This window comes from Prunus avium, chromosome 1, assembly GCF_965620075.1.
Source record: "Prunus avium chromosome 1, drPruAviu1.hap1.1, whole genome shotgun sequence".
Classification (NCBI taxonomy): domain Eukaryota; kingdom Viridiplantae; phylum Streptophyta; class Magnoliopsida; order Rosales; family Rosaceae; genus Prunus; species Prunus avium.
The window spans coordinates 47791159-47812182 of record NC_142284.1 but is presented as its reverse complement, the minus strand read 5'-3'; the positions used below and the strand labels follow the sequence as shown (position 1 = coordinate 47812182).

At 38.9% G+C, this 21024-nt stretch overlaps 4 protein-coding genes and 1 non-coding gene across 9 annotated transcripts; 1 reads left to right on the top strand and 4 right to left on the bottom strand.

The window, feature by feature from the left end:
- Positions 1–23: 23 nt before the first annotated feature.
- Positions 24–95, bottom strand: TRNAE-UUC (transfer RNA glutamic acid (anticodon UUC)). Its single transcript has one exon. It is a non-coding gene; the product is annotated as a tRNA-Glu (tRNA).
- A 403-nt stretch (positions 96–498) lies between these two features.
- LOC110767195 (protein LIKE COV 3-like) lies at positions 499–2855 on the bottom strand. 2 transcript variants are annotated; one of them, XM_088252936.1, is made up of 7 exons: positions 2527–2855; positions 2193–2245; positions 1757–1866; positions 1370–1537; positions 1064–1288; positions 838–960; positions 499–734 (listed from the first exon to the last, which is right to left on the bottom strand). In XM_088252936.1, exons 1-6 carry the CDS (start codon positions 2674–2676, stop codon positions 854–856), a joined length of 813 nt encoding a protein of 270 aa, XP_088109062.1. In that variant the 5' UTR covers positions 2677–2855; the 3' UTR covers positions 499–734; positions 838–853. The 2 variants fall into 2 exon arrangements, with proteins under 2 accessions (XP_088109062.1, XP_021826368.1); XM_021970676.2 differs by having other exon boundaries at positions 499–737; positions 2527–2840.
- Positions 2856–2931: 76 nt separating this feature from the next.
- LOC110767181 (Glycosyl hydrolase family 17 protein) lies at positions 2932–5607 on the bottom strand. Its single transcript, XM_021970657.2, has 5 exons — positions 5342–5607; positions 4525–5189; positions 4101–4424; positions 3488–3833; positions 2932–3335 (listed from the first exon to the last, which is right to left on the bottom strand). The coding sequence occupies exons 1-5, from the start codon at positions 5424–5426 to the stop codon at positions 3298–3300; spliced, it is 1458 nt and encodes a 485-aa protein (XP_021826349.1). The 5' UTR covers positions 5427–5607; the 3' UTR covers positions 2932–3297.
- A 1002-nt stretch (positions 5608–6609) lies between these two features.
- Positions 6610–11252, bottom strand: LOC110767174 (uncharacterized). Of its 2 annotated transcripts, none has more exons than XM_088247319.1 (5): positions 10640–11252; positions 9986–10047; positions 7723–9882; positions 7510–7609; positions 6610–7431 (listed from the first exon to the last, which is right to left on the bottom strand). In XM_088247319.1, exons 1-5 carry the CDS (start codon positions 10746–10748, stop codon positions 6809–6811), a joined length of 3054 nt encoding a protein of 1017 aa, XP_088103445.1. In that variant the 5' UTR covers positions 10749–11252; the 3' UTR covers positions 6610–6808. The 2 variants fall into 2 exon arrangements, with proteins under 2 accessions (XP_088103445.1, XP_021826336.1); XM_021970644.2 differs by having other exon boundaries at positions 6610–7425; positions 10640–11250.
- Positions 11253–17750: 6498 nt separating this feature from the next.
- Positions 17751–20886, top strand: LOC110767237 (Sec14p-like phosphatidylinositol transfer family protein). Of its 3 annotated transcripts, none has more exons than XM_021970720.2 (6): positions 17751–18034; positions 19029–19143; positions 19243–19419; positions 19502–19600; positions 19685–19930; positions 20308–20886. In XM_021970720.2, the coding sequence occupies exons 2-6, from the start codon at positions 19081–19083 to the stop codon at positions 20605–20607; spliced, it is 885 nt and encodes a 294-aa protein (XP_021826412.1). In that variant the 5' UTR covers positions 17751–18034; positions 19029–19080; the 3' UTR covers positions 20608–20886. The 3 variants fall into 3 exon arrangements, with proteins under 3 accessions (XP_021826412.1, XP_021826419.1, XP_021826429.1); XM_021970727.2 differs by lacking the exon at positions 17751–18034 and adding an exon at positions 18263–18676; XM_021970737.2 differs by lacking the exon at positions 17751–18034 and adding an exon at positions 18697–18840.
- The last annotated feature ends 138 nt before the right edge of the window (positions 20887–21024 follow it).

Here is a 21024-nt window from a genome sequence, read left to right as displayed (position 1 = left end):
CTAAAAAAGTAAATTTTAAAAAGTTCCGTTGCCGGGAATCGAACCCGGGTCTCCTGGGTGAAAGCCAGATATCCTAACCGCTGGACGACAACGGATTGTTGTTATGATTACAACGTAAAATATTTTTAAATTGTTGCGTTAACAATGTGAGACAAGAATGTAACCCTGCCATTCTATATTGTTTTTATTTTTTTAATGAAAAAAATATTATTTAACCCTTCCATCATAATATTGGTGAATGTAGAAAGTTGTAATTGTTGTCCATGCTTTTCATGCACTCAAAAACAGTAGCATGTGTAATACGAATTCCCCCATTTCATGCTTATATTTGGTCATTTTATCATTTCAATTGCTAGTCAATCTTACTTTCCATTTTGAATCATTTTTGTTTAGTGAAGTTGTGACTGTGCTGACTTGACGAAATCGAATAACTATGTACTCGAAGTCTCCCATTTCTCAGTATCGCTTATATTTAGGACCAAAAATAAACAGACGGGATAAAAGGAAAACATTTACAAATTAAAATTCATAAAATGGTGTACTTAAGAGGGGTATTTCCCTTGTAAACAAATATAGCATGTAAGCTAGCATCAGTTGTAGCTGTATATAAGTTTGTTTCTAAAGGGGCTTCACTGCTTTTCAGGATTCTGCTACGGTTTCTTCACTTCATTCCAGGCCTGATCTAGATTCAAGCCTCTAAGCTTCGTCTGCAAAACTTTGTTTGAGTTTGAGAACTTCTGTAGCAACATGAAACACTAGTTTAAGTATCATTACATCAACCTCAAGGACAAATAATCTATGAGGAAAAAGCAGTGAAGTAGATTCTCAATTTCTTACCATCCTCGAAACATCATCATACTTTTGGCTCTTCAAAGTGAGGAACTCTTCTTGGTGTAAGGACTTGTGCTTCCACCGTCGTTAACAGTTGCGGTATTGACAGACCTCCGGAGATTACAATTTCTGCAGCACATGAACAGCAGAAGCCAAACTAGTTTAAGAAGTCAATATTCATAATCAGATAGTACATTATCTTGCAAATCTTTTCTGTACAAAAAATTAATACCAATCCCCTCTCGAACAGACAGGTTGGGTCTCAGAATATCCTTGGGACTAATCAGAAAAATATCTCCAAGATAAAGATGGTTGGTAGGTACATAAACACAACAGAGTTCTTCTCCTACACTCCTTTGATCAAGAACAACTGTTGAAGTGATAAATCCTAATGCATACTCCCCAACTCTTGGATGCCTTATTATAGCCACTTCCTTGAAAGCATTAGAGCTCTGATCTGTAAAGTGAGGTCAAATGGCTCAAAGTTTCAGAATCCGGAAGCTCAGACAACAATATATGGTTGGTTAGCAGCATATACCTGGTGATATTGCTGTACTAATTTGCTTTGAGGCAGCATAGATATAGCTTATAAGTGGCATTTTCTTAATAAACCACTCCCAAAGAGTAAGAACAGACGTTCCCAACCACGATTGCATGAAAACACCGACGAAAAAGATGAATGTGAGGGAGGTGGCAAATCCAAGACCTGCAGATTCAAACAAGTCACATGGAAAAATAATAAGATGGTTCAGAGTTCAGACAAGAAGAGACTATTAAATCACATGTTACTGGTTGATTAATTCAGCCATTAACATGCAACAACAATCTATTCCACTATCCCCGACCATACAGAAAAGTTCCTGGCAACTACAGGCATGTTTTTGTTTTGTAAGCTACCTCTCACAAATGAAGTAATTCTACTTACCAAAAATATTGATCCCTAGGCGATTGTAGATTGGGGAGAAGAAACCATCCACAAATTTAATGAAATGCCATGTGATGTAGAATGTAATAGCTATTGGAAGAAGAATGACACTGTAAAGAAAAAAAAAATCAGGAAACATATCAGGAAAAGTCGATATTTTTTTACTGCAGTGTATGCATTTCAAGAGAATGCAATGGTAAATATGAACCAAATAGCTTTAAAATATTAAATTTTAGTTCAACACTAGTTAACTAAGCCTTCATGGCAAGTACCAAGTAGTTGGAAATGGCTCCATAAACATGGGAAATTACGGTGTTAATACTGCATCAATTTTTCGGACAATTTATTTGCATCCTAAACTCTTGCAGAATGCCACGAAAGGAACTAAACATTGTTAAGTCAAGAAAAACTGGAATTAGAAGAGATAAGAAGTTACCATCCTGTCATAAACTTCTTGGAGGCCCAGCTGCGGATGACTTTTGAAAATGCCTATACAAAAGTAATAAGCATAGAATTCATGTAACTTTCCCAAGAAAATATTTTGATCTTTTTTTTGGGTTCTTTCTGGGTCAAGAAGAAAATATTTCATCCAACATATCATAAGACAAGTAACGAGAACATAGACAAAGAGATCACGATATTGCAGGCTAGGGCTAAGATCGATCAAACCAAATTCAACATAAAATCTATGCCATGTATATATATATATATTTCATGCATATTTGTGATCATTTAATATATCCAAATTAATATTGAAGAAAGTGAATCACCTCGCGGCCAGTGGTATGATGGGGATGGGATGTGGTAGGAGGTGGAGAGTTGGCTGGGGAGGAGGATTTGGAATCTGCATTTTCGTTACTTGGTGCAACTGGGATGAGGAGCTCTAGATCCCTCTCCCTTTCTCTCTCTCTCGTCGCCATTGTTTTGCTGTTTGGGTGTTGGGGTTGTCTCTCCCTCTCTCTCTCTCTCTTCTGCCTCCCTTTGAGTTTGGCAGAAATACTAGGACCACTATAACTGAAAATCAAATTTAACCAATCATAGCTCCTCACCTGTTACTTATAAATCCCTCCCGGGTTGAACCGGTTCTAGAATAAATTTATTTATTTTTTCATTTCATTTTTTCCTCAAAGTCTGTCAATAGAAATACACCAAGCCAATGCATATAGGAAAAACCATGTTTCAAATAGCATATCTTATAATATATAGGAAGAAATATTATAATCACAACCAAGGAAGCATTCAGAATCAGATACAGAGTTCAGTCTTATAAACATAAAAGATAAAACTCTGCAGCTCTCACTCTCACTCTCATTCTCAGAAAAATCACAAATAATTTACATGAAGGGGGGAAAGTTTCTAACTTGAGCTAAATAATATAAAAACATTTCTTCACAAAGAATCCTAATTCCTATGCATACATAAAAGGAGAGCCACAACACTGAAAATTCTTCTCAAGTTCCTGCAGGTTTAGCACCTGCATGCCATTGCCAACCTTTATTTGGTAATTCTGGTTACATATAAGCCCCCCTGTCCCTTTATCTTTAGGTACTTCCACCTGGGTAGTGGCAGCCATCATAGCCTACAAAACAGAAAACAAAACAAGTTTTTTTTTTTTAATTAAAAAAAAAAAAAATTTAAAAAAGGAGATCAAGATCAATGCTTGAAGACACACAAAAGAGTTGGGAACAGATTTTTATTTCAGATGTGCGGCTATTTCAGAGAAACACTTACTGGGATTGTTGGATGAGAGTGTAGCTGTTTGTAAGAAATCGCAATTCCGAGGATCCTCACCAGCAGTTTGATAGAGGAGATTCATGGCATAAGCAGCATGGGATTGTACTGTGTTGGGTTCAAAACAAGCCCCGCCTTGTTGAATTGGGCTGCAATCAAAACCATGTCCACAGACATAATCTATATTGCCCTGCAACTGGGAATCTGATACTCCGGCCTTCGGCAAACACCACGCTGCCTTCTTTGGCTTTGGCGCAGATGGATTAACTGGCGTTTTGGGTACTGTAGAGGGCGTGGAGGGCGAGGTGGAAGGCGTTGACGGCGTGGAGGAAGGCGTGGAAGGGGTCTGAAGCAAAATAAATCAAGTTAAATTCAATGGCTACAACAAAAATACCAATGACAATTATCAAAAACTGCTTAAACATATAAGTAGCTCATAATCCATGAATTGAAACCTTTAGATTGGTAAGTTTTTCTTGTTCATTGTTCTTATCAAGCGCCATTAATGACATGATATAATTGATATTAACAAAAAAATCTACACCATATCTAAAATGTACACATTAAAGATCGAAAATTTGATACTTGATCATGATGATTTTCAGTTTTTCACCTGTCTTGTCTTGGAGAGGCCAACATCATAAGTCATGGTGAGGTCAGGCTTGAAGAGACCAAAAGCTCTCTCAGAACCAGGGCCAGGCTTCAAGTTCTCATCGTACAGTGCAAAGAGGTAAGTGTCAACTGACTTCCCTGGCATCAATGGAGTCCCAGCCATTGATCGAAGGTGTGCAATCAGGTTACCATTATAAGCTTTGGCGTTCTCAACACTGGGACCCACCTCATTGCTGTCCCCTTTGTAGGGCCAACCAGTCTCAGCCACTACAATTTCCACATTCTTGGCTCCCATTGAGTCCAATGCAGATCTTATTGCATCCACCTGCACAGAATTGGCCACTTTTACTTGACAATTAAACGGTCTTGGACCGGACCGACCGGCCCAGACAATTTACTTAACCGAGTAAACCTGGTTCACTCACCTGAGCATCGAACATGTTCATGTATTTAATATTTGTTTTCGAGTCGAACCGGCCCCCGTTCGGTTGGAACAGACAAAAAGCTAGCGTCTCCGGTCTCGGGTCGCTTCGGTACGCGAAGTAGGGGTACGGGTTGATTGCGAAAGGCGAACCGGTGGCAGAGTTAAACGCGAGCAACCACTTCATGACGTCGCCAAAACCGGGGTCGAAGCTTCCAGAAGATGGCGGTTCAGATTGCTTAAGCACCGCCATGGAATGGACGGTGGAGACCTTAATCTTCCCGCCCAAAGATGCGGAATCGAGAGCGTTTTGGACATTCTGAATCGCCGGAACCAACTGAGAAATCAAGCCCTGGTCGCCGGAGGTCAAGACTTCGTTGCCGACGGTGATGAGAATGATGTTGCTTGCAGGATAGAACGGGGCCACGTTGGCGTCGACCCAGCTCTTGGCGAAATTCTGGTCGGATGCAAGACCTGGAATGTCGCCGTTCGCCGCTCCGATAACAATTCCGACGCCCGTGTTCGCTAGAGCTTTGATTATGGCCGGGTCGGATCCGTACAGCCGGACCTTTTGGATTGAGGTGGACTGTAGTAGCTTTGCGGTGGCTGAAGGTGGTGGGAGGTTGTCGGCGACTTGGCCGTAGTTTACGCCGAGAAATGATTGGCAGGCTGCAATTAAAAAGAAAAAGAATCATAACTTTATAGCTCTGCGGCTCTGCCAAACAGAGCATTTCTTTCAGTAATTTAATTCCTCAAACAAAGATACACTTTTTCTTCTTTAAAAGAATTTTATTATATGGGAACAAGAATTAAGAGCTTACTTGCGAGGTTAACGGCCAGAGTGAAAAACGCTAGAGTACGAAGAAGCATAATCGCCATGGCTGTAGAAAGGTCTCTGTTTCGCATGGTAAACAGAGTGCTCTGTTTCTCTGAAGGTGAAGCAGAGTGAAGCAGTGTGCAAAGGAATTAATAGATGGCAGGCAGCAACAGGACTTGGGGCAAAATCGTAAAGTGATCTTTCGGTGGGCTTCGACTTTACAAAAGCAAGAATGGCACCACTGCTAGTCTCTCTCCACTGTGGAACTAAAATCGTAAATACACTTCCATCATGACCGTTACAAATAATACAAACCCGCTATGGGCCGGGTTATCAGACATGTGGTACGGATCCAACGTAGGAAGAAGACATGTCGGATTAAGTTAAGCATTTGATTTATAAGGCAGTTCAATATGTTAATCAAAAGAAGACAAAAATATCTAAAGCAAAAAACCTCTTTTGTTGTTGATCTATGTTCTATGATGTACCATATTTTACTTACTCAGTAAGCAATGGCATTTCCTTTTTAGAACGTGACGACATTTCCAGCTTAAAAGAACTTTGAGCAACATAGAAAAGTAAGGCATTTGCCATTAAAGCACACTGGAAAAAGAAAAAAAAAGCTTCTTATATAATAGTAGAATATGAATTGCTTACTTCAAGAACAAACACGTAAAGGTAAGCCAACTTTAAGAAGTTGGGTATAATTGGTGCACAAGTAATCTTATGTGTTCGGTTTTTTATTCAGAGTGTTCGATTTTTTGCTTAACAAAGTTCTGTCTTTTGTTTTATTGAGTTTGGTTTTTGCTTAATAGGGTTAAGATATTTTTCTTCATAGGGTTCGACTTTTTCTTTAATAGGGTTTAATTTCTGCTTTACTGGGTTCATACATAGAGTTCGATTTTTTGCATTATTGTGTTTGGTTTGTTCGGCTTTGAAAGGTCCAATCAAGTAAAAGTACGAACTTTATGTTAAGAACCATGGGTAGACCTCGGCTTGTAAAGGAAGGGTGGTCGTGAACTCTAAAGCCACGATATGATGTGCTATTTTTCCAATGTGAGATCTTGAGTCCTAATGCCAAAAAATGAACTCTGTGAAGCCAAAACATAACTCTGAAGAAAAAAACCAAAAGTTGAATGGTTTGAAGGGAAAATCGAACCAATGAAACAAAAAGCTGAACAAACCCAAACTTAATGAAGAAACAGAAATACGCATGAAGCAAAAAACTAAACCCAATGAAGCAAACGTACTCAGGACTTCAAAAACCAAATATGAAACTGTGATGAACATTTTGATTGCTGGAATAATTCCTCGTAACAAAACAAAAGAGTGCACTCATTACAAGCTCAACGTAAGAACGAGAAATCCTTCAATAAAGGATTGCATTATAATTTATCTCTTACAAAACCAAGTAAACCAGTTGAATAATGAAACAAACTTTTCTCAACTTGTTGCAGCAATGAAAAGAGTGTCACGCATGAAAGAGGTCTCTGGTAAGCTCGTCTACAAGTCCGCTGAGCACAAGCCTCTCCAAATCCTTTATAACTTCATCTACTTCAAGAATTGCAAACATGGTCTCGTCCCAACCCATGTCCCACATACAACTTATGTCAGGCTCCAAGTTATGCATATCGCTTTGGAGCATTTTCGGCACATACTCTTCAGCTTCACATTCCAGTTTTCCATTTCTACCATATAATTTGAGCTTTTCGAAATCTTTATGCAATTGTTTAACCAAGTCATCCAAGGACTGTGTCTGGATGAAACTTATTGATATCTTCACACAATTAGGATGAACACTGAGCTCTTGCCTTCTCCCTTTTCTTTTCATTACTTCATAGCCGCAGTCTAATGTGAGCTTGCTATCTTCATCTTGGCTGCAATCACGACCACTGTCATGAAGAATGCCAAATGGGATATCAAGTTTGAAAAGTGCCTCCGCTGTGTTGAGGAAAAGTTGACTCTTTATCACTATCTGCTTCAGGCGGTCTTCACTTTCTGTAAGTGGCTCTTGTTTTCTCCAGTTGAAAGTTTTCTGGTGCTCCAATTGCACTGGATGAGAAATGTCCAAGCTTTCTTCATGGGTTCCTGCAACTTTCAGGAAAGTAACGATTTTTGCTTCTTCAACAATCTAAGATGGGAAGTTGAATTGAAAGCAGAGGTTCTACTTACCATTAAGTGTATTTGGTCCAGTTGTGCACTCGTCATATCCAAAGCTTAGTTGTGCTTGATCTTGCTGATTATCAGTTACTACTAGGACTGAGTTTTGACACTGCATAGCATCCAACAAAGCTTAGTTCAATTCCCCATCTATTTTGGATTGAGCGAAATTAATGTAAATGAAAAAGTATATTTTCATGTGTCCTGGAGTAAATATGAACTTACAATGTCATTTGGAACGAGATTTTGTGGTTCTTTGAGGCTTCGGCATTCAAGTTCATTGAAATCATACAAAGTCGAAGCCTGCTCATCTTCCTTTTGTATGTTTTGTGCCAAAGCTGATGGTTGAATGCTTGATGTTGATTTGTTGGATTTGATGATGCGTGGCTCTGCTTGCTTCAACCTGCTGGCTTTGACTTTTTCTGCTACATTATGGCCACCGAGTTTTTCATGGCTTCTGTGTGCAACTTCTTGCAAAATGGAATTCTGACGTTTTAGTGGCCTTGTCAAGTTATTCACCGTTCCATTTCTTCTGGTCACTACTTCGTCGATCCTTCCAGGGATTTCGCTTTTATTCACTCTTCTAGATTTTGCTTTCTGTAAGGGTGCTACATTCACAGGTCTCTCCTCCATAACTGCTGGAATGCCAAAATTTTCTTTTGCTGGTTCAGGGCCTTGGTCGTTTGGAGAAAAATCTTTCATACTCAAATTCAACTCAGCAGAACTTTTTCTTCTGGCCAGATTTCCATTGTAGGTGCCATTTGGAACTCCTTTGGATTTCACCGCAGCAACGGCTTCTCTCGCACTTTTCCTATTTACCCTAGCTTGGTCTGTATGTAGCTGCTTCTTCTGCAAATCTACTGCTCCTTTTGATATACTCTTGGATATCGTTTCACTTCCTCGTTTTCTCGACTGCAGCTTTTGTTGTGCACTCTGCTGCTCCTTCACCTCTCCTCTACACTTTTCTTCTGGTGACTCTGAACTCCAAAGCATGGATGGCTGCTGAAATTCATGATTGTTCTGCGACTTGTGCTGATTGCTTGGGAGAACCTTGAACCCTGTTTTTCCTTGCATCATAAGTTCAGCTTCAAAACTGTTATGTCCCATAGGTTTGTCTGGTTTGATGATTTGAGGGGATTTCTGCTGCTTATCTGTTTTGGTGGTTGTCTTTCCTGGTCCTTTCACAGGTTTTGGTCCTTCCAAGTCCTTCCAGGGTGGTTTCCCATCATGAATAACCACCTCAAGGCTAACATTGTTGGCAATCTTGCCTTTTTCTGCTTGCAAAACAAAACTAGTATTCTGCAACAAAGGATACTTATTGCCTTCTACAACTTTTTGTCTATTTGTAGATGCCAGATTCTCAATATCCTTAGTCCTAACTCCAGAAATCTTACTGGTTTCCTGTATTGTTTGCCCTATCGCCCGGCTTTCTCTTTTTGGTTTGGAACTGGAGACTTTCTGTGCGGTGTGCTTCAAGTTCTCATTTTCTGGAAGCTCATTCAGCCCCATTAGTTTTGCAATTACGTTAGGAATCCTTTCCTTTTCTGGTTTAGACTCTTTCTGGTCTGAAAATATTGATTGGTTCTTGACACCAGGGCTATAGCTGACTGATTTCCTCTGAGAAACTGATGTGGAGGTTATTTTGCCTTGCTTTTCATGGTTGAAGCTACTACCTTCAGTAGAGTAAGTGAGAGCTGCAGTCACCTTCTGCTTGAGGCCCGTCCTTCCAACTTCTCGGATTTTATGAGCGTGTCTTGAGGACTTGTCGAAGGAGAACCTTGGCAGATCCAGTTGCATTTGTTCAGCTGGTTTGACAGTGTTGTCTTCATCATCCTCATCATCTTCATCTAGTAATGTGATCCGATTTTTCCTCTGTGAGCTGACCATGTATTCTGAAGCTTCCTGCAGGTTTACAAGCATTCTCAAGGACTCTTCCAAATCCATGGCTCCTTTCATGAGTTCTTTCCCAATTTCTATTGAAAAATTATCAACATTAATGCCATTAGAGCATGCTCTTAGGATTTGGTTTAATTTCTGTGCCCCTCTTGATATTTCTTCAATATGGATATTAGAAAGGTTTGGAAACTGGTTAGTTGAACCCCAGTAACTATTTACACTTCCTTTTCTTTCCAGCTTTCTGAAGTCTATGGATCCCCTTCCAAATTGATTCAAAAATCCCAGCATTGTACTTCTGCTAGATGAATCTGTTCTGCCGAGTTTTCCTCCATTCTCAAGTGCAAAAGCCAAGGCCATGGACAGATCTCCTACTTGTCCTGAGCTCCTATCTCTCCCATAGGCAACAATCTGATTTGAAGCCTCTTGAATGATAGGTGTTCTACCACTTCCTCTATAACTGTTTTGGGGGTTCCCAGTTCTTGAGCCAATCTGCGTAAGTGGAAAAAAAGAAAAACACTTAGACTAAATGAAGTTCATTTTGTCTGCTTAGCAAATAATCAGATCAGAACAATTTCAGGTAATGATTTCTTACTGTTCCATTTGTCCTCATATCCCCTCTTCCTCTATGAGTTTGCTTGGAATAAGCATATGCATCTGTATCAAGACATGAAAGTTGACAGAGTGAGATGGGAGTAAGCACAATCATTCATTTCTCCATGTAGATATCTGCCCTGTTACACCTTCTTTGGCTCAGAAGTAGAAAATAGCAAAAGAAAAACAGAGTATTTTTGCCTATTTATCCTTCTTTGCCTTTGCCGTTTGTTTAGATAAAACTTAAAATCACTATCCAATAACTCACCCCCAACCCCTTAAAAAATTTCAAAAGTGCTGAGTTATATAGATTACTTAGAAATCTAAGCTTGTCAAATTTGTTGCAGTGCCTAAATATTTTATTTTTTATACCTATTTTAATTTGAGAACACAAACACCCCAAACATGTCTACTTCTACAACAACAATGAATTTATGATTACTTGCAGCCCTGGTAAAAGGATGTTCCTTGGCCCATCACCTGATCACTTCTAGCTCTCACAAACAAAGTACAAACAAGGTAATTGTGTTTGTGTTTTAGCTTTTCTTCAAGAAGTATTTCTTTCTGCTTTAAGTAATATAGCTTAAACTGCAGCCTTAATTCATGCTCTTTGCTAATGATGAACAATTAAATGTGGAATTCTTAAATACTTTACCTATGGCCATTGAGTTAGAACGGTTGGAGCTCTGAGGTGCAGCCATTTTTTCCTTCCGGACGCGCAGATCATCCAACAGCTTCTGCGCAAAATCCGATCGCTTCGCCATGTTGTGCTTGCAGACTTGCAGTGCAGCAACTCTGTTTCAGCTCTCTCCAATATCATCCAGCTACAAATTGGTAGATTTCATTTACAAATACAGAAATGAGAAGGGATGGTCTGTTACTTTAATTTGTGGGTGGCAGGATCCTTTCAAAGTTTGGTTTAGGTGGGAAGTCTAGTCCCAGCTAAAATAAAAATAAAAATAATATTAATAGAAATTGTTTTGATCATAATAGCATAGAAAGGTTTGAGTGAACGTCAGCTCTCTCTCTATCTGTGTGACATTCGTGTGCCTGACTTATATTCCAATCTAAGCAATGGCTGAGATTTCAAGAAGCTTCTCTTCCAAGCTTTCTTTTTCAGCAACTTTTTCCTGTTTCGCTTGGTCTTAAAATGGGTATGAGTATCTGCTTCTGCTTCTCTCTCCATGGGAAGAGTCTCTGAAACTTTTACTCTTCATGATGATTCGGAAGAAAGTGGAAAATGGGAAACGTATAACTCACGACAGAGGATAATCAATTATGAAGGGTTGAAATTGACAACTAAATAAGCAATTAACATCTTGAGTTCGGATGAGACGACTTTCCAAAAAAACAAAAACAAAAAAAACAATGACACTATTATTAAGTGCATGATGCAGGTTCCATGAATAAATATGGTATCTGCGTTTGGTTGAGTGTCTTCTAGTTTTTCTCCGTCGTGACTCATGGAAAGCATCGTTTGTGATGTCATCTCCATTCACCGAGTTTTTTATGCTTTGCTTTCTATAACAAGATAATTTTAGAATAATAGAATTTAAAATTTTATTAAAAAAATAAAATTTAACCTCATAACATTAGTAAAATAAAGCAAAGATGGAGACAGCAGATCCGACTGCCTCCTCTCACACATAACCTTCGCATGCTCAATTGACTAACCATCCTTCTCTTTCCAATGTTGAAAAAAGTTTATAATTCGATTCTTTATAATAATAACAAAACAAAAAACTTATACCGTTCCTATTTAGTGTCTAATTTTTTTTTTTTGGTTACATTGGAGGAAAGAAACCCCACTGGGGTTCGATCCTGGGTGCCATGGGGGGAAGGGGGAATCCACCACCACTGTGGTGGGAACCCATTGGCATTTAGTGTCTAATTTTACTTCTTATATTATCCGACTAATATTTACTCTTAAAGCAAACACTGTTTTAATTGAAAGAGAAACCCATTCACTCTTAATTATCTCACATTCCTTAGATTTCCTCATCATACTTAATTTTCATCACATTACTCCTACTTGCGTGTGATTGTTGATTAAGATTAGGGGCGGACATGATCCAGATTGGATCTCTTTCACCTTAAAATCACAATCGAACCAATTACACTATAACGGTTTAGTTCGGTTCGATTTTGATAAAAATCCGAAAGAAAACCAAACCGAACCAACCCAATTTAAGACAGTTTGATTTCAGGTTGGTTTGGCTGGTTAGGGCCTAAGCCCAATTCTCTTTCCTTTTGCATTTTTTAAATATTGCTAGCCCAATTACAACAAAAAAATTCACAATTTACTCCATAATTAAATCATTTTTAAGAGTACGAAACCATCCTAAAGCCTAACATGTCATAAAACTTCAAATTTCAATTACTAATATAGCTCAATTCAAATATTCATATATGGTTATTACCTAATTAGAGTATTACACGTGTAAAATATAATAAATATACACATAAACGGTCCCGTTTAGTTTAGGCCAGTTTACAAAAGCTCAAAATCAAACTAAACCAAGTCATATACGATCTGGTTCGGTTTTTAAACCGTTTAACCTTTTTTTTTTTCAAAACCAAACCATACAAATAATTACGATTTAATTAAGCTGATTTTATCGATTCTGCCGGATTGATACCCACCCCTAATTAAGACCACTGTTGAGAAATTAATAATCTTAATTTGATTTCCATTCGAATTAAGGGCCCTTATTATTTTCACACACACACACAAAAACTTGCTTTTCGTTAACAAATACAAAGAATTTATAGTTGGGCCTCTGTGGAAGGTAGTTGTCTTTTAGAGAAAGCCCAGCCCATGACTGGTTTTCCGAACCCTATGTGCAAGGTAGTTGTCTTTTCGAGAAAGCCCAGCCCACGACTGGTTTTCCGAATTCGAACCCAAGTTCGTCTATTTTGAACCAACCACCAGGCAACATGCAAACCACGTGTGCCGGTTAGAAAAAATATCTCAACCATCGAGAACCTTCTTCGCATAAGAGCCGTCGATTCCTTGCCCAAATCTACGGGCTTGAATCGCCAAATTTTCAGGTGTTTCCTTAACAATGTGAATCCGACGGTTGATATTTTAAGCCAATCACCACAGCCGTTGGATTGTGCATACATTCCAATATAAATACACGACCCCAGGTCATTTTTCATCATTATTTACCGTTGCCGACAGATCGTTTGTTTTCTTTCGGCCTCTCGCAACCTTTATCATAGATCTCTTGTTTTCTTGTTGATCTTTTCTTCTTGATTTTTCTCAAACAAATTTCGACCGTACCGTTTCTTGATTTACGTTTCGGTAACTCGTTTCTTTTCCCGCTCAAAGTTTCGCGGCCAATTTTGGCTATGAATTTGTTGTCTATGTCACATGTTCAGTTTCTGGTTTTCGTTTCGGATCGGATAAGTTTGAGCGATCCGATCCGCAAATCGGAAATCGTTCTTCCTGAATCCAGTTTCGTTTCCGATTTCTGTTCACATAACATCAGCTCAATCTCAATTTCTTATCCGATCGGGAAAGACCGGAAATCTTCCCTTATGAATTTTACCGGTCGTGGCTCTGGATCTGTTCATACCGAAACGTAACAATCTCGTTTCCATTTCGAATCGGGAAAGATCGGAATATTCTCCCTCATCAATCCGTCAAGGTATATATTGGATCCGATTAAATTTAACTTTATGCTTCTTGAGCTTGCCTGTTTCCTCATTTACTTTGTTCTTTTATTATTTTTTTCAGACGATAAACCGTCGCTAATTGTCAACGGAGTAATTGCTTAATTTTGCTCGTACGATTCTCTGCTTAACTTGCTTGGATTGTGATGAAGACGATGGATGATCCACATAATCATGAAACTGATACTCTCTTTGTAAGTTGTTATAATAATTTAATCATGAAGACAATGGATCTAGGCTGACCGAGGGAAGCTAGGAAAGAGTGAGATCCAAGGTATATGATCTGTTAATATTATGAGTGTTTGTTCTCAGACCTTTGCCATTGCAGGTGCGCTTGCATGGCAGGTCAAAAAATCCCTAATAAATTTATTTTTTTGGGTTTTGGGGGGAAGAGGCACGGGGTTAATATTTTTTTTTCCCGCCCGGCTCTTCCCCCTTCTGCGCGCGCGCGCGCTCTCTCTCTCTCTCTCTCTCTCGTTTATTCTGTCTGGTCTATGCTTGCATATCTACATTTGCACGCCAATCATAATTTGCTGGCACGGATAAGGCCAACAAGGATACCAATCTGGCTTCACGGAGAAGGTAATTAACAGCTCTCAACGCACTTATTGATTCTTTAATTTCAAAAACAATGTGCAGAAAATCTAGAGAAAACAAAATCATTCTTAGAACATAGTTAGTTTAACAACGATCAAGAGAAACATTCTCGCCAGTTAGTTCACATATAGTTAGGTTAACAGCAAACATTCCAAAACCGTGTATCTCATCTTCTGTAGGAATTAGTTGCACACACCGACATCAAGAAAGCATTTGCTATTTATTTGTCATATTCATGTTTCCTAATGGCTACAGATAGAAATGAGGTAAACTATTGAAGCTCTATTGGAAGCTCCTTTTCAATCTATCATAGCAATCGGGAAAATCTACAAAATGGAATTGTTCCCACACATATACGATAGTTGTAACAAAAAACATTCCAACATTGTGTTTATATAAATTGTGAAGATGTAGCATTTTTTGCAAGGCCTTCAAATTACTATTACCTAGTGTGGATCTGCGTTTAATTTACATGCCCAGTGCGCATTTATTTGCCATATTCATGTTTCCTGGTGGATAACAATATAAAGAAACACTTCTACTGTGCACTTTTGCCCCATTTGAGTTTTACATAACAACCAGGAGAATATCTCACTGAATTGAATAAAAGTTTTTATGGGAATTCTCAATCTCTTCGAGCCGAGTTATTTTTTGCTATTAATTTGATTTTCTCCCGACTTGTATGCTATATTTGGTAGTTTGATTATTTTGTCAATATGTGGATGTGAGATGTTATCACAGTATTCAAGGCAAAATGTATCATTATTTTGGTTTGTTTGTGTAATGGCATTGGGAGAGTGATAGACATGATCCTTGGTGCTGTAATTGGGGATGGTCTGTGATTAGTTTGTTCCATATGTACCTATAAAAACTTTACTCTCCTACCAGCTTGGAACGTCATTGTCTCTCTAAGCATAATAGAATTGTATGGTTCACGAATCCTAAAACAATATGTTCCACCATGGACTTCTCATGTGGAAGAATGCAGTTCTGATCTGAGAGTTGGTTTACGACAAACTTCTCGTGTGGAAGAGTTCAGAGGCTGTCCTACTGGTTGATGCATTGGAAACACAGTTTTGAGGTTGAATATATAATTGGTAAGTGAAATACTAGCATTTACTTAATTTTCCTGTTTGATGACCGGCATTCATCTATAGTATACTGACTAATTTCCTGACCAGTCATTGATCTGAACTAAATATTATGGCATCTGCTTTTGTCTGTAGCTGTTCAGCTATTCATGGATGGAGCTATAACACGATGGAGATGTAATTTGTTGATCTCTGCTGCTATTCTTGTGCTGTGCTGTGGACCTCCCTTTGTAATTTGGTGATCATCAGAGGCAACAACAACATAATGGAAATGCTCGCTTCTTTTGTGCTCTAGTATTTGGTGATCAGCAAAAGACGACATAAATCGTGTGGTTTTTTGAAATTTGGTTTTCGCCTTGTCAATTATCCTTCAGTGTTGTCTCTTTTTTTATTGAAGGAGATTGAAATTCAGTTTGTTTGGATCAAAGGTAAATTGCAACTAGTTCTGGAATTGTCTCCATGGGAACCCACAATGCATGCGTATTTATCATCGATTTGAAATTAGCCGTATTGTGTTGTCTGTTGTGTGGATATAAAGCCCATTGTTGACTTAACTTACAGAACTGCCTTTTATTTATCATGCTGCGGTTCTCTTTGCCCTTCCTCTTGTCTCCCTCTCCCTTTAAGTAATGTGTTAATGTGACCATGAGGGGGACTGAAATATTATGTAATTATATTGATGCTTTTGGTTCCAAAGAAATTATTGTCAATGGAGGTGATTATTAATATGCAGTGTCTAACTCAACATCTTTTCCTTAAAAATTGGAAAATGCTAGGGATATGACATTTATATATCATATTGTGAGTGCTACATCTTTAATATATTTGGGTCTCAGTGTATTGGTGGGCTCCAAGTGAGCTCCATTTTTATTAGAATGATGTGCATATATATATATATATTGTTTGGGCTTCTAAAATTTGGGTGTGGCTTGGTCGTGGAGGGGTGTTATCTATTTATGTGGATCCATAAGCTCATTGGTTAGAGCGCCCAAACTATAAGAGGTTTGGGAGGTTGGTGGTTCGAATCCACCTGGATCCGTTACATCAACTGACTAAATCAATTTTTAAGATACCAATTCAAGCGACTTTTCCATTTTTTTTCTATATGAAATCATTTCGGCTGTTTTAATGAAACTATTTTGTAGGGGTGTTGCTTCCGTAAACTTATGTTATGCAGGAAAAAGAGAACCTGATACGCCTGGAATAACTTGGGATTGCATTGCAAAGTCAGAGATATTGTATTTTTCTATCTGCGAAGTCTTTAGATCGAAGAAAAATCTTTTGCTATTTACTTGTGAGTTATGTTTCAGTAATAGTATGGTGGTAGCTTCTTTTGCTGGGAATGGGGAATCGTATTCTTGCTATCAGTGCAAAAGGCCAACACCAAATTGCTGTACAGCCTGTACGATGCCTGAATTCAAACAAGTTATGCAACACAACGCAACAGATGAACCACAGAAAATAAAAGTATTTCTAGTTTAAAGTTGGCAGATATTGACTTGCCCCTTGCCAACAAGACGTAGAGAACCCGCCACGTATCGAAGACGCCCACACAGACAAACAAACAAACAGAGACAAGACCCACAGGTTTTACTTTTCCGATGGGGAACGGGGCTCCTGCTACCAGACAGACAGGCCTTCCGATTGTAAAACCCTTAAAATCCTTCTCCATTGCAAGAGGTGTAAATTCTCCTTTACACGTAAATATCGTTTTTTCTTCAATGAGATAGATGTAAAATGATATTTCTGGTATTTTGATAGCTATCTCACCTTTTCTATGTTTGGTGGAACCGCCACTTCTGCATTCTCTCTCCTTCTTTTTCGCCTGTGGAGCCCAACAAGTGGGGATGTAAATGTCAATTTCTTTTACATTTTTTGGCCAAATACTATATTTACATCTCACTATTAGGACAATTGTGGGTGTAAATGTCTTTTACATTTCCCTTTATTCTTTGCAATGTAGATGCTCTAAAGTCATCTCCTTTTCATTAATAATACACCTCCTTCTAGAATCCATTTTTATTTGAAAAATCCACATCTTTTTAGTTTTTCCACAACCACAAACTTTTTTTTTGGGGGTCGGTGTTCGCATATGCTCCACTTTTTCAACTTACCCAACAGAGAGAGGTCCAAGAAGATCATTAAATCCTCCACTAAGATTTTGCCACGTTGTATGGCAGCAAACCAGGACCGTTGATTCTCTCGCACAGGCCACACATGCAACTAAAGAGGTTGAAAAACTGACAGGCGTACGTACTTACCCGTCACCACTTGGCCCCACTTGCCTGTCGCGTCTTGTCTTGACCTGTTCCAGATAACACGTGGGGGTGGCTTTGGCCGCCTGTCATTGCTTGAAACGACACCGGACAGTGCCTTTAATATTGCCGCCACCTAAAGGAAAGAAGAAGAAAGCAGCAGCAAGCAGCATAGAAGACGAGAGTGAGTCCACTCTCTCCCACTCTGGAGGGCCAAAATATCTGGACCTGTCATAACAGGACGCAAGCCACTCCAAAAGGGTTTCAGTCTTCCCCCTTTTTCCTGTTCATTTTTCGTCACCGGCTCTCTTCTCATGTGTAAGTCATGACATTTTCGTGAACAAAACAGCCCCCCTTCTCTCTCTCTCTCTCTCTCTCTCTCTCTTCCTGGCAATTGGCAAAGTTTGAGGTTTGGAGCTGCAGGTAGAGGTAAGTTTTCTCTGTTTAAATCTTTCTTTGGAGCTCCTTTTCTCTGTTCATGTGTCTGCCTTCTAACAATTTGTTCATGTCTTTTATTCTGTTTTTTTATGTTGCATATTTCACTTGAAAATTGTTTGATGCATAAGATGGGATTTTTTTCGTTTCCTTAATAATGAATTTTTGTTTTATTTTGTAATGCATAGTAGCAATTCTGATTTCTGGGTTTGTTGTGATCCTTCCGGATTGCCTTAATAAAAGTCAAAAGAATTGAGCTTGGAAAATGGAACAGTCACCTTTTGACTACCTAGGATTGATTATTATAGGCAGACAAGCATATAAAACAGAGACCTTGTATTTCCGGGGCCCATATGTGGAAATATCTCCTGCTGAACGGTCAACAATCAATATTGTTCATTTAATTTTCTTTCGGGTCATTATTTTTTTCATTCAGGTTCAGTTTTTTGTGGAGCATTGGGTTATTTCATTGTTGACTTCTGGGTCTTGTCTGATTTTTTCTTTCTTGGAAGATGGGTTTGGTTGAATCACGTTTCATTAGTTGATGTGTAGCGCAATTTGCGTGATTGCTCTTCATTTATTTATCATTTTTTCTGCAACTCTTGAGATAGTGGAAATTGGAACCACTCTGGTCTGGTTAGTTTCTGATTTACAGTATTATATTATTCACTAAAACCTATTTAGAAGTCAAAATCTCACCGTGGAAACTACGTAGTTTTGACGACATGAAACTAAACATCCTAGAATATATTACCTCGTCGTCAAGTTTATGGCCTTGTGGCTAAATTACTTGTTGGCTGGTGAGGTTCACTGCTAAATGCAGAATTACTGCTTTTTATTTTGCGGTTTTCAGCAAAGTTATGCTTCGTGTTTTGTTTAACAAACTTGAATGTTCAATCTGGCCTCTCTTTGTGATGCGATTTCAATCTTTTCTGTTGCTTAATTACGCATGGTACTTTCTTATCTTGTGTGATGTTTGATGTTCTAGGTGAATTTGAACTCAATTTCCAAACGATTGTGGTATCAAATAATCCGTGAGCATGTTTCGCCGCTGGAGCAGTTCCCAGCACCAAGACAATGATCCATTACAGCATGAAGTGAAGGTAATGACAAGTTTGAAATTTAAAAGTTTTGAAGGGAAAATGATGTTCACCTTGCCAAGAAATATTTCTTAGTTGACTTCATACTGCAATTAAGTGCAGATCAACGAGCTGAAGGCTGCAATTGGACCGCTATCCGGGCGTAGTTTACAGTTCTGCACTGATGCATGCTTCAGGAGATATTTGGAGGCACGGAATTGGAACGTAGACAAAGCCAAGAAAATGTTGGAAGAAACACTTAAGTGGAGATCAACCTACAAGCCTGAGGAAATCTGCTGGGTAAATCGCTTTCCATATTATAATGGTCTCTGTTTCGTGCTTTAAATTTCTGCTGACTTATTTACATGGGTTATATTGTCAGCGCGAAGTTGCAAATGAGGGTGAGACTGGAAAAGTTTACAGAGCAAGTTTTCGTGATCGTAGTGGGAGGACTGTTCTTATACTGAGACCAGGAATGCAGGTATTAAGCGTTGTCAATTCATATAGTTAATTCCTTCAGCTTTCTTCATTAGGCTGAAGTTTAATGCTGCTAGAAATGTCGCAGAACACGGTTTCAATAGACAATCAAATGCGTCATCTAGTCTATCTCATAGAGAATGCTGTCTTCAACCTTCCTGAGGGCCAAGAGCAGATGGCGTGGTTGATAGACTTCACCGGGTGGACGCTAAGTACTACCGTGCCTGTCAAATCTGCACGAGACACCATCAATATTTTACAGAACCACTACCCTGAGAGATTAGGCGTAGCATTTCTCTACAACCCCCCACGGATTTTTGAAGCATTTTGGAAGGTTTGAGTTTTATTCTTCCTAGTTGCTTCTCACGGCTTCATTAATATCACCTCTGCCACAAGGATCAATAGTCTTCTTGGTTCATGCTAACGCTGTGGTCCTTTCCTTCACATGCTCCCAGACAGTACAAATTAAGACAAACTACTAGGCCTATGAGTTTGTTGTTGATATGAAGCAGATATCTCCATTAACTTATGATCTTTTTGCAGCTGTTCCAAGTTAACTTGTTTTAAATTTTAAGAGTTGCTTCACGCTTGTTTTTTTTTCCGTCAACAATATGAAATTGAATTACTGTTATGATTTTGAAATCATTCAAATTCATGAGAGAATTCAATTGAGAATCTGAGAAGCTGTGTTGCCCTATTCTGTTGGTGCAGATTGTCAAGTACTTCTTGGACAACAAGACATTCCACAAGGTCAAGTTTGTTTACCCCAAGAATAAAGACAGCGTGGAGCTTATGAAGCAATATTTTGATGAGAAAAATCTCCCTACTGAGTTTGGAGGGCATGCCATACTAAACTATGACCATGAGGAGTTCTCGAAATTAATGACTCAAGATGATGTGAGATCAGCTGCCTTTTGGGGTCGCGATGACAAGCTACCACATTATGGTAACGGGCATTCTGGAGCTGAGGTGGCTCCTGAACCGGTGTGCCTTGCACCGGTAGCCAGCTGAATCGTCACCGGAAACCTCCATAGCAGGAGCTCATAAGTATATGAGAATAAGTGAGATGGACCAACTGGGTGTGCTGGTAAGCTAACATGAGCTTAAAGCCTGCAAGCAACAATCCGGCAGGAAATTATTAGTTCCTTGGGGACCTTTTCTCTTGCAGGAGAGGTATCTGAGTGCCTTGGCGAGAGAGACTACATTACAGCTAGACATTACCATTTAAAAAAACAAAGTAGCAATCTGATTTTATTTTATTATATTATATGGATATTGTTCCTCATCTGATATATACCTCTCAAGTCCTATGCCAAAGTGGTAGGATCATTTGACTTCAACTGAGAAATTAAAGCAGATCTTGAAATACATTTTTATGTCTCATCATATCCCAACTTAATCAAATTTTCGTAATGAACCCCACCATTA

Coding starts and splice junctions, on each gene's coding strand:
- LOC110767195 (XM_088252936.1), bottom strand. CDS start 2,676: ATGGCGACGAGAGAGAGAGAAAGGGAGAGGGATCTAGAGCTCCTCATC. Junction 2,246..2,526: donor ATCATACCACTGGCCGCGAG/GTGATTCACTTT, acceptor ACTTTTGTATAG/GCATTTTCAAAAGTCATCCG. Junction 961..1,063: donor GTCTGTTCGAGAGGGGATTG/GTATTAATTTTT, acceptor CATGTGCTGCAG/AAATTGTAATCTCCGGAGGT.
- LOC110767174 (XM_088247319.1), bottom strand. CDS start 10,748: ATGGCGAAGCGATCGGATTTTGCGCAGAAGCTGTTGGATGATCTGCGC. Junction 9,883..9,985: donor ATATGAGGACAAATGGAACA/GTAAGAAATCAT, acceptor CCACTTACGCAG/ATTGGCTCAAGAACTGGGAA. Junction 7,610..7,722: donor ATCTCGTTCCAAATGACATT/GTAAGTTCATAT, acceptor GATGCTATGCAG/TGTCAAAACTCAGTCCTAGT.
- LOC110767237 (XM_021970720.2), top strand. CDS start 19,081: ATGTTTCGCCGCTGGAGCAGTTCCCAGCACCAAGACAATGATCCATTA. Junction 19,420..19,501: donor AGCCTGAGGAAATCTGCTGG/GTAAATCGCTTT, acceptor TTATATTGTCAG/CGCGAAGTTGCAAATGAGGG. Junction 19,931..20,307: donor TTTTTGAAGCATTTTGGAAG/GTTTGAGTTTTA, acceptor CTGTTGGTGCAG/ATTGTCAAGTACTTCTTGGA.
- LOC110767181 (XM_021970657.2), bottom strand. CDS start 5,426: ATGCGAAACAGAGACCTTTCTACAGCCATGGCGATTATGCTTCTTCGT. Junction 5,190..5,341: donor TCTGGCCGTTAACCTCGCAA/GTAAGCTCTTAA, acceptor TTTTAATTGCAG/CCTGCCAATCATTTCTCGGC. Junction 3,834..4,100: donor GCCTCTCCAAGACAAGACAG/GTGAAAAACTGA, acceptor ATTTTGCTTCAG/ACCCCTTCCACGCCTTCCTC.